General features: G+C 35.0%; 1 protein-coding gene across 8 annotated transcripts in view; it reads left to right on the top strand.

Moving 5' to 3' along the window:
* KAT6B (lysine acetyltransferase 6B) overlaps window positions 1–13,436 on the top strand; it is a 213,902-nt gene that overhangs the window by 130,983 nt on the left and 69,483 nt on the right. For 3 of the 8 annotated variants that reach the window (XM_031956426.1, XM_031956425.1, XM_003755112.4), the window contains exons 5-8: window positions 6,770–6,885; window positions 7,162–7,243; window positions 8,711–8,843; window positions 12,238–13,169. In XM_031956426.1, the coding sequence (XP_031812286.1) occupies window positions 6,770–6,885; window positions 7,162–7,243; window positions 8,711–8,843; window positions 12,238–13,169 (1,263 nt within the window). Of the gene's footprint in view, window positions 1–5,745; window positions 5,833–6,769; window positions 6,886–7,161; window positions 7,244–8,710; window positions 8,844–12,237; window positions 13,170–13,436 lie in introns of all 8 variants that reach the window. The other 5 variants (XM_031956431.1, XM_031956430.1, XM_031956432.1 and 2 more) reach the window with 4 other exon arrangements.

The raw sequence follows: 13,436 nt of genomic DNA, 5'->3' as shown, positions 1-13,436 counted from the left end.
TTTAAACAACTTTTATTTACTTTTAATAAGAAAAAGAATAGTATCTGGAAGGCTTGTATAGGAGAAATTAATTTATGTTCAGATGAGTTTAGCCTCTTCTTCAGGTAGAGAAGTCTTAAGGCCCTGCAATGAGTGTATGTTTCATTGCTGAAACTCAAGCCTGAGGAATCTTCACTTCCTTTGTTTGGCATTATAGATAGGACAGATCAGAGCTCCTCTTTGGGCTTTGCAACTGAATCCTGTCCTAGTGTTCCAGAGAACTTAATCTTCCCCATATTGCCCTGTGCCAATCTGGGTTTGGCTCTTTTAGTCAAAAGACCATTGTTCCTACCACAGGGAAATGCTTTGTAGATATCCAGTTTATAGGTAGAATTGAGTGGGTGGGGGGTTTTTGTTTGTTTGTTTGTTTGTTTTGTTTTGTTTGTAAAATTGAAGGTTCAAAACCAAATACAATTTACTTTTAGAAGTTGTGTGTTATGACAGCCACTGGTGGTAACTATAGTAGAGAGAGAACTCTCCGTAATAGCTCAACAGTGCCCCCTAATGCCAGTGGAACTCACTCAAGATTTATTGCAGGCTTTTGGGGGCTACTTGTATGCATTTGGTGACCACAGAGCTGAGGTTCTTAACTTTTTTTTTGAGTCAGGGATCTCTGGCAGTCCAGCAAAGTCTAAGGATCCCTTTTCAGAGTCATGTTTTTAAATGCAGACAACAAGAATGAAAAGAACATAGGATTACAGAGGAAACCAGTTATACAGAAATAAAATATAGTTTTTTGCCCCATCCAGTTTCAGAGAACCCCTGAAGTGTTTGGGGGCTTAGATTAAGAACCCCTATTCCATCATGGTAATGTGACCATGGGACTGAGGAAAAATCCACTGGTGACATTTAAGATTGAGGAAAATGAGTTCACAGGTTTAATTGGAACTGTTAAATTGATCAAAAGGATTCCTAACATAAGATGTTTTCATGAGAAATACTGAGTACTATAAAACTAGGAGAAAAAAATAGATGGCAACCCATAAGGAGAGTTGATCTTAATGTGTTTCCCATATGTGTCAGATGCTTTAGTAATTGGCCACCTGAAGTCTGTTTTGTGTGATGTTGCATTTACAGTTGACTTAGAGTTTTCATTTAGAATCTACTTAGATTTCATTGGCATGTGCAATAAACGTCTCCCCTTGTCTGACTTGACAAAGTAACCAGATTTTTCCTAGGATAATCATAGTGCCAAAAAAGGGCATTTTATTTAACTATGTTATTACTTATAAAATACTTCAGAATCGTTCTATTCCACATGTGCATAGCATCTAGCTTTTGTAAAAAAAATTCTTTTTAATAATATAGATACAGTAAAAATGGGTTATCATCAGGTTTATAAATATGTTGGAACTTGTTAAAGTTTTACCTCATTTTTATGATTCAACATACTTTTAAATCAACATTTACATTCTTTTTTGCTTTGTTGAGGTTACCAATATTCAACTCAAGCTCTCCCTTCTACATTTTAAAGCTTTCCTAATTCTTCCCCTCCCCCCCAAAAAAAACACCTACCAGTATTTTCACTCCCAAAACTATCTTGCCCTTTGTTTTGTGTAAATTGTTATAAAGATGTTTTGTGACCCCTTACTCCTCCATTGGAATATAAACTCCTTCAGAGCAGGGATTATTTCACTTTTGTCTTTATATTCTGTTTTTAGTGAGTGCTTGGCATATGGTAGGAACTTAATAGATATTTGTTGATTAATTGTGTAAATTAATTTATTTGTCATAAATAGTAGTAATAGGGCCAGATCTGTAATTTCATTGGAATAGTGAGCTCCCAGATGATGATACTTCTTCTACTAATGGGTAGAGTAGCAAGCACCTTTGTAATTCATAAAGCACTGAGGAGATACATGACTTAACATAGCTCACACAATGGAGTGGTGTAAGGAAATCCCACATTTCAATCCTGTCTTAGATACTTCTATTTGTAGAGCTAGGTGAATCAGTCTCTCTGCCTCAGTGTCTCCATGTATAAAATGGGAATAATAACAACACTTGCATCCAGAGTTGTTGTGAAGATGAAATGAGATAATAAATGTAAAATACTAAGCTGTTGTTATTATATGTCAGAGAAGAGAATTGATCCCAAGTTGTGCTGGCTTTGAGGGAAACTATCCACTGCGCCATGCTGCTGCCTCTCTGTTAGATATTATACCAAATCAAATATTCTATTGCTTCTATTACTCATTAGTTAAAACTTAGTATTCATAAGCTTTGGTGGTGGTGGTGTTCAGATTAGCCAAGCAGATATAAATGTTTAACTCTATGATGCTGTGGGAAAATTACATTATTGTTTTAATTTCAAGTTGACTCTAAAAGCTGTACAGGGAAGGTGACGGTATGTTGGAATGGTTCAAAAAATTCACTCCAGCAAAGAAGGATAGCATGAACTAATTTTAGAACAGTAACATGACTTACGCACAGAAAATCTGATTTTTTTTTAACATATCTTATACTTTCTCTCATATTTTTTGCTTGTGCCACAGAGACACTGAAAAAGCTTAGTAATGTTTGCACTGTTTTTAAAGCACCTCTACCAAATATTATTTTACTTTAAAAGTTTTTAGTTATATTGGTACTTGTTCAATGTAAATAAATTCACATTTCACAACAGGTTAATAAGTACTTATTAAGGGTTTGCTATGTGCTAGGAACTATGCTAGATACTGGAAAAATGCAAATCCTGCCTTCAAGGAGCTTACATGGTAGTAAAGGAAACAACATGTACATGAAGTAAATAAAAGAATAAGTAAAAATAAAATAAACTTTAAGGAATTTCAAGAGGGCAGAAGCAATAATCACTGGAGAATCACTTCAACAGGGGCTTTAAAAGGGAGGTAGTAGTTCTAAGAATCAGAGGTAAGGAAGGCGTACATTCCAGTCCTGGACATATACTATATGAGGGTAGAAATAGTATATATAGAAACCATCAAGTAAGCCAGTTTGGCTAGAATTATTTTTCTATAAGGATAAGTAATGTGTAATCAGCCTGCAAAACTAGTTTGAAACTGGATAGTAAAGAGTTTGTATTTTATACTAGAGACAACAGTGAGCCATGGAAGCTTCTCAAGTAGGGCTCTGGTATAGTCATACCTGTGCCTTTAGGAAGATCAGCTTGGCACCTTTATAAAGATTAACTGCTAATACTTCAATAAGCAAGATCAGTGAAAAATCTTTTGTCATCTTTGAATTTGATATATTAGCAAATATCTAAAACACAAAGGTATCCAAACCCCCAAAGAGAAATTATTACAAAATGTATGGATAGGTTGCCAGAATTTTAAATGGAATTGAAATAAGAATTAATGTGATCCTATTATCATACCGAATAACTATAATCACTAGTTATTCTATCAGAGTCATTTACCTGGATTATTTTAACTAAGTGTTATAGTCCATCTTAACTGGACTATGAGAAAGTAAAATCAAATGTTTTTTCATCCTTTAGTATTCATCACCATTGGTTATATTATGGCTTCTCCTTAGCTAACAGAGAAATTGATAACTTGATACGATGAGGAAGAGGTTATGGAATATTGGAAAGTGAATAGATCATCTAAAGAGCCCTAACCTGACTAGTAGTGGTTGAGATGACATACTCCTGAGCAAGTTGGATAAGGAACTGAACAAAGAATATGGTTCAACTCATTCAGCAAATCTTTTATTCATTTCCTTATTCTTCCTTTCATTTTTCAAGTGAAGGGTGAAATTCTTTGGGTTGGCAATTTTATTATTGTTGTTACTTTTAATTATCTCTATCTGTACTAATTTCATAGGCTAGCTTTATTACTGAATAATAAGTAAAACATGTTCTTCATTGTTTCAGTGACCTTTAGCTATTTTTTATGATTTCTATGCTGACGTCTATAGACTAGATTAGTTGTGTACCCTGGGCAAGTCATTTAATCCTGTTTACCTCAGTTTTCTCATCTGTAAAATGAACTGAAGAAGGAAATGGTAAATCACTCAAAAAACAAACAAACAAATCCAAAATCAAATGGAGTCATGAAAAAGTCATGATTAAAAGGTGACAACGATAAAATTATGTTGAATATTGTTTCAGTAATTGAAGCTTAAAAACCACAGTGGACCTGCTCATCCTGTATCATGCTTGTCATTTTCCTACATGGGACTCCACCTAGTATGCTGAGACGTTCCTTGAGTTCTCTTAAAACTGAATGGATCTTGAAAGAAAACATGGCTGCCCATTTTTTTGGAGGGGAAAGAGTCATACTTTTTTCTGGTATATTTCATGTTGCTTCTTTTGGATTTCTTGTGCAACCCAGCTGTATCTGCAATGCTCTTTTCTGCCATCCTTTGGATTATCTCAAGTAGCAAAAGGGAAGAATTTAATAGAAAAAAAAAATGAGTTCATATTTTTATAAAGTGCAAGATTTGTTTTAAAGGGCTACACTTTATACATAGATTACATTTTAATTTTATGGTTGTTGGGTTTTTTAAGTATTTAATTTTTAACAGCAATATTAGTGGGACTTCTGAAGTGCTTAAGTTTATTTTATTTCCTATTTAAGGACATTAAGCTACTTTTGATCAGAGTACATCTCTTAATGATGGGATTCTGTCTTTAGAGAGGTTTTGTATGTGTAGATATATATGTGTGTACATATATACGTGTGTGTATGTGTGTGTATAAATGTAAATTACTCATTAGGTATAGAAGTATTTCTAATAAAATAGGGCCACAAGTTTAATGGATATGCTTGGATTTCTGTTTCACAGCTAGAGATTGGCAACTGCCTGTGACAAACAGTTTGTTTTCTTTATGTCTTAAATACAGATGTTCAGTTACAGTTTTTAACTCAGAAATACTATGCTTTTATTAACAGTATTGAAGATTGATTTTGAATGTTTCACTTAAAAATAACCACATCTTCTGGTGGGTAGAATTTTATGAAGTACCTAGTAAGCTTTAGAAAGGAAGGGCAGTTTGGCACCAGCCCAAAAATACATATTTAAACAATGAGCTGCCACAGTCAGGAAATTATAAGACAGTTTTAAAATAACAGAATCTTTTTTTTTTTGTTTTGTTTTTTTTTATTACACCTCCAGATTTCAACTACAGCTCAGGTATAAGTTCTTTCACATGGGATTTACTAATGTTTTTCCTGGTTTAAAGGCTAAAAAAAAAATAAGTAAAGTTTAAATTGTCTACTAGAATGTGGGATAAAAGCCCATTTTATAGGAAGATTAACTGGCCCCTCGGGATTATTGACACTATGCAATTCCCACTTAGAATCTTTTGAAATAATCGGATATTTTGGACTGTATAATCAATCTCTCAGTAGTCTTAAGATGAGTTGCATTTGAAAGATTCTGATTTTTCTTTTTGAAATGGACAATTTAACTTTCCAATAGGATTTAAAATGTAACTTCTGTAAGTTGAGGTTTCCATCTGCCCAAAAGGATAGAAGAAATGTCCAGGGATACAGGAAAATGACCTATCACAGCAAGTCCAAAGAGCCTGGGGCGGGGTTGGGGAGATTGATGACCTTCACTTGATCTCAATTTCACCTGGCTCCAAGGTTAATTTCATTTTCTTTGTTCATTGTCACAGGATTAAATCTTGGGGTACAAAGATAAAAATGGCCTTAACTTGGACCCTTACTGGCACTTCTTCTGCCACTGTCAGATTGTGCATTGTTTGACCCACAGTAACAATCATCTCATTTTATTTAGGTTGGGTTGAGTGAAATGTGCCGTTTGGGCAAGTTTCTTTTGAATTTTATGCCTCCAGTCATACAAGCAAGTGTTTATGGTCTCAAGGTGTGTCTATTGAACAGCATTTCTTTAAAATTACGTTTGCTTTTTTTTTTTTTTAAGTTGTAATACATCCTTGGTAAGAATGAATCTGATCTTCCATTTCAGCTACCAGTCACCTCCTCTTCTTATTGATTGGATACCCTTGATTTAGATCATATTTTTAATAATTGTATAAGTTTCATATAAAATTCTCTTAGTCTTTTAATCTTGGAAGAATGAGAATTACTTAAGTGACCTCCCTTTTGCTCCTGAGTTCTTGAGATTTTTAGTCTATAATATATTTGAATTCCATATGTACTTGAAAAAAAAAACTGATCATAATTTTTTAGACTTCACTGAATATATGTTTATCCTTTTTATCATTTGTTTATTATGTCATATTATCCTTCATTTAAAACTTAGGTAACTGTGACTTTGGTTTCATGATTTAGCCATGCAGCCAAAGGAATAATTTCATAGATCATCTTGAGTCCTTTTTCTGAGCACTGTCTAGAGATCAGTGCAGCTGATAAGCAATCAGTATCTAAATGGTGGTGATGGTTTATGAAAACTCGAGAAGTTCAGGCTAAGTGAAGATAGCATGATACAGATATTCACTGTCAAATTTGTAAGGACTATTATTTATAGTAGGCGCTAATGCTCATCAAATTAAAAAACAATAACACCTTGACCAAATATTTATATTGTACCATAATAAATGGGCATTCCTTCATGGGAAAGAATTTGTGTAGTCATCCCATTTCTTTTTCCAGGAAAGGGAAAGACGAAACAGCCCATGATTCTGTGATTTAAAAAAAAATATTAAAGTCTTAAACATTGATCATTGGCTGGCACCATTGACTGTCTGCTAAGTGTACATTAAAAAATGTGAGTCAAAATTTAGAGATAGGGGATGTAGTAAAAGTTTCTTAACATCAAGCAATTTACATTTTTTTTATAGGACACCCATCATGTTTGAAATTCTGTCCAGAATTAACAACAAATGTAAAGGCCTTAAGATGGCAGTGTATTGAATGCAAGACATGTAGTGCATGTAGAATCCAAGGCAAAAATGCAGTAAGTTCATATTTTAATAGTTAAATGATCTTTTATTAGTATTCACTTTTTTGTGAGTGGGAGAGGGGAAAATCTGTAGACAAGTAGCTGCTTTTCACTTTAAATGTTTCACTGCTATAATTTATTGAAATTTTTCTTTTTCATTCCAGAATGCATGGAGATACCATAATACTTAGACTAGTTTTGTTGATTGTTGTTAATTTGGTAGTATATTGTTTGAATGACATTTATCAATTGGGTTAGCCATTGTTCAACTTATTTTGTGTTGCATTACAGGATAATATGCTTTTTTGTGATTCTTGCGATAGAGGGTTCCACATGGAATGCTGTGATCCACCGCTTTCCAGAATGCCAAAAGGTGAACTTTTAAAATTTTTGAAACCTTTCTTTAAAAGTTTAATAGGCATTCACCAGAATCATCTTTGTTTTTGATTTCTCAGAAATAGGCATAAGTCATACTTAATTACACAGTCTGCCCCATCTACCTATTATTCTGTTTTTGGAATGGAATGGGAGTATGATCATCATCAGTAGTGACATGACCAATACATTTATTAAGTCCACTATAATTAAGAAAAGGGCGCCCCAAGAAGCTCCTTGTAGTTGTGAGAGCAAATCTTGAATTGCTGCCTTAAAACTATTTCCCTGCTCCCCCAAAATGTCTCAAATCAGCAAATTAATTAGGCAAGGTGGTTTTCTGTGAAAGTTGAGAGTTTTATTAGTCAAGAAATACTTTCCTCAAGGTTGAAAGTACAGAATTGTTCTATGTTGCCCACCCCAGAGGAGCATTGGGAGGAGGGGCCACTGGAAGAGATGCTGGATTGAAAGTCAGAGAGCTTCCTCTCCAGTTCCAGTTCTGCTCCCTAGTAGTACCTGGCAACTGTGGGGGAAGCTATTTGTCATCTTTAGCTTGAAAGGAAAGCATTGAGATAACCTCCAAGAGTCTCCTAAATTTTGAAGTTCTAAATCTAGGGCCCTAATCAGACTTTAATTATCTTCTCATAATAGTGATGACAGTGTAATTGTGTCTTTGGTTTCTGCAAAATAAATAGGTACTGAAATTTCCAATCAATTAACTGATATTTTAGGATCATAGACTTGAGCCAGAAGAAACTTTAGAGGCTGCAGATTATAAATAAGGAAACTGAGGCCCAGAATGGTTAAATCATGTGTCCAAGGTTTCATAGGTAGCAAATGGGTGAATTCTTTCTTGTTCTCTGAGTCCAGATGCAGAAGACATACCAAAATACTTATACCCAGATCTAACTTGTAGGACATGAATGCTCCTCTGTGATAGAGAGATACATAGGTGGTGACTTAGCCCAGCCTTCCTTTTGGAGTTTTTACTTTCCCATTTTGTAATATGTAAATGCAAATACATGTTTGGCTAATTTTAATTTGTTTGTAATTTTCAGTAATAAAGCAGATACCTATGTAAATTCATTAATCATAAGGTACCTTTTCTATTGTCCCCCAAGAGACTAAAGGCTTTTAATTTCTGATGAGAGAGGCAGGTTGGGAAATAGGATAAGTTTGGGAAGAAGACATAAAACATTGCGAAGTACATTATGAAGGCCCTCTCATGTAAGGACAGACTGTTACCATCTCTTTGCCAGTATTTATTTTTTCAACCTGGGGAAATTGACTTGATAGTCGTTTCTCAGAAATGTAAGAAAGGATAAATGTTCTTTTTTCCAATTTTCCTGGAGTAAAAGTTCCCCACAGCAACCACCTTGTGAGAAACATGTTAAAATGACAGTCAATGTGTAATATCAACAACCTAAAATAAGATATATTTATTTTTTTCTAATATAAAAATATCTAGGGATGTGGATTTGCCAAGTCTGCAGACCAAAGAAAAAGGGAAGAAAACTCCTTCATGAGAAAGCTGCACAAATTAAACGACGATATGCAAAACCTATTGGACGACCGAAAAATAAACTAAAACAACGAATGTTGTAGGTTGATTTCTTATGAGAATATTACTCTTTGGGGACCCAAGATAGATTAACATGATAACATGACCACCTTAGTCTTCATCACTTTATTTCATTGTCAGTGCCTAAATCGTTAATGCTTTATGTATAAACTATGAAATAATTTTGGAAATAGCAAATATAATTATAGTTGGCATTTTGTAGCCTTCTTTTGGCAAAAATCATGAGGCCTAAGTAATATTAGTTCAAGAAGGTGCAATAAAACAAACTTCATTGATTAGTTTGCTTTATCACTGGCTGAATGAGGGAATAACTTAATTCTATAAATATTGCATACATTTTCAATCAAGTTCATTGTCTGAACTGAGGCCATTCTTACAGCAAATATCATATTTTAAAGGCTTCCTGCTTCTGAATCTAATTCTCACAAATAAATTTTCCAGAAAGCTTCCAATACATCACAGCAGATCCAGAATGATCAGAGAGCTAGACAGAACCACTTGGCACATCATCTAATATAGGTGCTCCTTTATTTTAAGTTCCCGAAATCTTGTCTGGTTTTAGTTTCAAGATGAAAACATGGCTTCCAAAACATGGCTAAGTTTTTAGTAAAGATGTCTTTATTTTATGGTATTCTAGTTTTGTTTCTAAATTCTCATGTTGACTTGTTCTGACTTTATTGTTGTTGTTGTTGTTGTTAGAAATTTCACATGAACAGGTAGTGGCTTTTCAAAAACAACAACAACTTGTTTTTCCCATAAAGGATCTGTCTTTTCTCAGGTTAAATGCCTCACTTGTTAGAATATTATTCTATGTAGGAAATTTGATCATAGGGAACAATTGACACTTTATAGTGGCTAAGAACAGGAAGCAGTGTCAAAATCTTTTTACTCATGAGCTGTCATGTCTACTCTTCTGTCTTGATTACATTTGGGATTCATTCAGTATAGTTAGTAATTTTCAGGAGACTTTATTAGAATCCATTGACTTTTCTTCTGAATGTAGTTTTTGCCAGATTCTAGAGGTAAATGTAATAGATTTTGAAGAAAATCTTCCTTATGTTAGCATCATATGAAGCAGAAATTATGTTTTTACATTCGTCTTTCAAAACTATTGTTCCCTAAATGAGACTGTATGCTAAGATTACAAGTTTAAAAAAAAAAAGGATTTTATCTTCTTAAAGAAAGGATATGATGGAAAATTATATTTGGCACCAGTCCTAATTTGGTAGAAAACTGTCTCACGAGTTCTTAGAATCATTAAAAATAAGCCAATGTCTCCACTTATTGAAATCTTTTAGAAGCTTAAAGTAGCAGCTTAATATTGAATAATAATATTTTAAAATCTACTTATTTCAAGGAGGGAGATTAATTTGGGAAATCTATTCCAGATTTCCAGCTCAAATTTAGGGGTTGTTTATCTCACACTCTCATTACATTTTTCAGTACTAAAAATGATCTTCAACATTACCTATATTTGATTTTAGAGGAACAGTCAAATAAAGGACCACTGTTAGAATCCAGAACATTTTTTAGTTTAGTAAAACTTAAACAGAAGTCCTAGGCTGTTCCCCTCTCCAACCATTAGAATTTATTCATTTTATCATTTCCAATGATAAAAATCTTAGTGGAAGTTTCTTTTGGATAGGGGAGAAAATGTATTGTTTTCTTCACTCAACAACTATAGTTTAAACTCTCATCTTCTCTTGCCTGGTTTATTGCAAGAACTTCTTCATTGTTCCCTGATTCTCCCATCTTCTCTATAATCTGCTTTCTACATTGCTATGCAATTGATGACTGTAAAACACCTCACCATGTTCCTTCTCACCCCCTCCTCCCCAATGCCTCCAGTTTTTCAGTGATTTCCTGTTGCCTGTAGGACAGAATGCCATCAGCGTGGGCTTGAAAGTCCTCCACGTTCCTCTTTACCTTTCCAGATGTGACTTCATGTCATTCCCCTTCAGATACACTGTTGTGCTGTGAGGCACTGTGCGTACAGGGGAAAGAGTGCTGGATGTTCCTTCCCAGGTCTTGGGGCAAAGTCTCCATTCTGTTTAACTGCCAGTGGGGACTTGGGCTAGTCACTTAACACTTCTCTGAGGCTCAGTTTGCTCCTCTGAAGGAGTGAGTTGACCTAGATAGCCTTGGTGGTCTGACCTAGTATCTGTGTCTGGTGTAGCACTTTCCATTTTCTCTCTCAGTGCCTTTACACAGGTTGTATCCCAAGCCTGAAGTGCACATAGTAGGTGCTTCATGAGTACTTTTTCCCTTGAATTATTGAATTTCCCTTGAATTCCCTTGAAATTTCCCTTGAATTTGCAGTTATTTCCATTAAAAAAAAATGATGCTTCAGTGCTCTATTGGATATCAGTCCCTTTGTTCTCGTCTCCATCTAAAGCAGTCATTCTTTTAGAGTAAGTCTTTATGATGTAAGAGATATCAATAAAAACTTTTTTTAAGAGTAAACTTTGGCATTCACAGCACCTTTCACTAATTGCTTGGCTGTGTTTATATATTTGACAGCAGATTTGTTGTGGGATAGAATGACCCCACCATTATATAAAGTGGAACTAATCATGAATTGCTGTTCATGTGCACAGTAGTGTTGTTGACATAGATCTTTATGGGTCACATGCGCCAAGTGTGAGGAAATAATCTTTGGAAATGGATTACCCCATCAGATTGTCGGTATCATGTCTGCTTTTCTATAGTTTGCTTCTCTTTGAAAATTACTTCAGAGTTTTCTGCTCTTATTTATCTGTTTTTTTAAATCAACATTTTGTGCTGTGATTAATTTTCTTCCCAAAGGGAGTTTTGATGGTTTTCTTGTCCTGAATAGACATTATTTATCATTTTTAACCTTTTAATGACTTCTTTGTTTTAAAGTAATAATTGGATGGACATATTCAAGTTATTCAGAGTAATCAAAATAGTTTTTAAATCACTGTTTACTGTTCATAACTCAAGCCTTTTGCTTTTGGGGAACATATCTACATTCCTTAATACTATAATAAAGATATTTCAAAGAAATGAAAACATCAAATTTTGTAATAATAGAAAGCATAGCTTTCTGTCCAGTGAGAATTATAGTGTAGTTATCATCAACCTGCTTAAAATTAGTTTTACTTATATTACCCTTTTTTCATATCCAGTCCTTTCCAGTCATATATGCTGAAGACTTTCCTCTTCTTTCTTCTTGCATATATAAGTTCTCCGAACAATCATGGTGCTTGACTGTTGTTCACCGTTGCATTCACAGAAATGTCTGGCTAGTGATGCAGAAAATGTTTTCACTATAATTAGTTTTTTTATCTTGAGCACATGAAGTAACATGTAGATTGTATTAGAATTATTAGTTAAAATTTTTGTGACTTGTTACTTTTAATAGTGATTTTGTTTTCCAACTTTTTACTTAGGTCTGTAACCAGCGATGAAGGATCCACGAATGCATTCACAGGAAGGGGGTCACCTGGTAGGGGTCAAAAGACTAAAGTCTGTACCACACCTTCATCTGGTCATGCTGCATCTGTGAAGGACTCAAGCAGCAGATTGGCTGTTACAGACCCCACTCGGCCTGGTGCCACCACCAAAATCACCACCACCTCCACCTACATATCTGCCTCTACACTTAAAGTTAACAAGAAAACCAAAGGGCTCATTGATGGCCTTACTAAGTTTTTTACACCATCACCCGATGGTCGCAGATCACGAGGTGAAATAATAGACTTTTCAAAGCACTATCGTCCAAGGAAAAAGGTCTCCCAGAAACAGTCATGCACTTCTCATGTGTTGGCTACAGGTACCACACAAAAGCTAAAACCTCCACCTTCTTCACTTCCACCCTTAATCCCCATCTCTGGTCAGAGCCCTAGTTCACAAAAATCCAGCACCTCCACTTCTAATTCTCCCCAGAGTTCTTCTAGTCAATCAAGTGGGCCCTCCTTTAGCAGCCTTACTAATCACAGTCAGCTGAAGGGACTTTTTGATGGACTTTCTCATATTTATACTGCTCAGGGACAGTCTCGAAAAAAGGGACACCCAAGTTATGCACCACCCAAACGCTTGCGTCGTAAACCTGAATTCTCTTCCACAACAAAATCTAGTGCCCATTTCTATGGGAAAAAAGATAATAGAAGTAGGTTTATTTCTCACTCCTCCATGTCCTCTGGCTGGGGACTGTCTAGAGGATGTATTTTTAAAGCAATTGCCCACTTCAAGCGAACAACTTTCCTTAAAAAGCAGAGGATGATAGGCAAATTAAAGTATAAAGTGACCCCTCAGATGGGGACCCCCTCACCAGGGAAGGGGAGCTTGGCAGACGGAAGGATTAAACCTGATCAGGATGATGGTAAGCAAAAGGTCAAAGCTCCAACCAAACTACATCCTGTCCCTCTCCTCCCCACTGAAAAAAAAAAATAATCAACTAGTTCTTATTTGTCACATAGGCCTTAGCTATTTCTCTTGTTCTGACTTCACTTTCATAAAGAAGCAATGAAATGTAGACCTTTTTCTGCCGCTAACTAAACCTCCAAAATGTTTGTCCGACTAATACTTTCATGCATTCTATTATTTATTTCCATCTCTAGTGACACAAGGACTCCCACCCCACCCCCAT

Source organism: Sarcophilus harrisii, chromosome 2 (assembly GCF_902635505.1).
Source record: "Sarcophilus harrisii chromosome 2, mSarHar1.11, whole genome shotgun sequence".
In the NCBI taxonomy this organism is placed as follows: Eukaryota; Metazoa; Chordata; class Mammalia; order Dasyuromorphia; family Dasyuridae; genus Sarcophilus; species Sarcophilus harrisii.
Note: the sequence above shows the minus strand (reverse complement) of the source record. Positions and strands in the feature narration are given on the sequence as shown.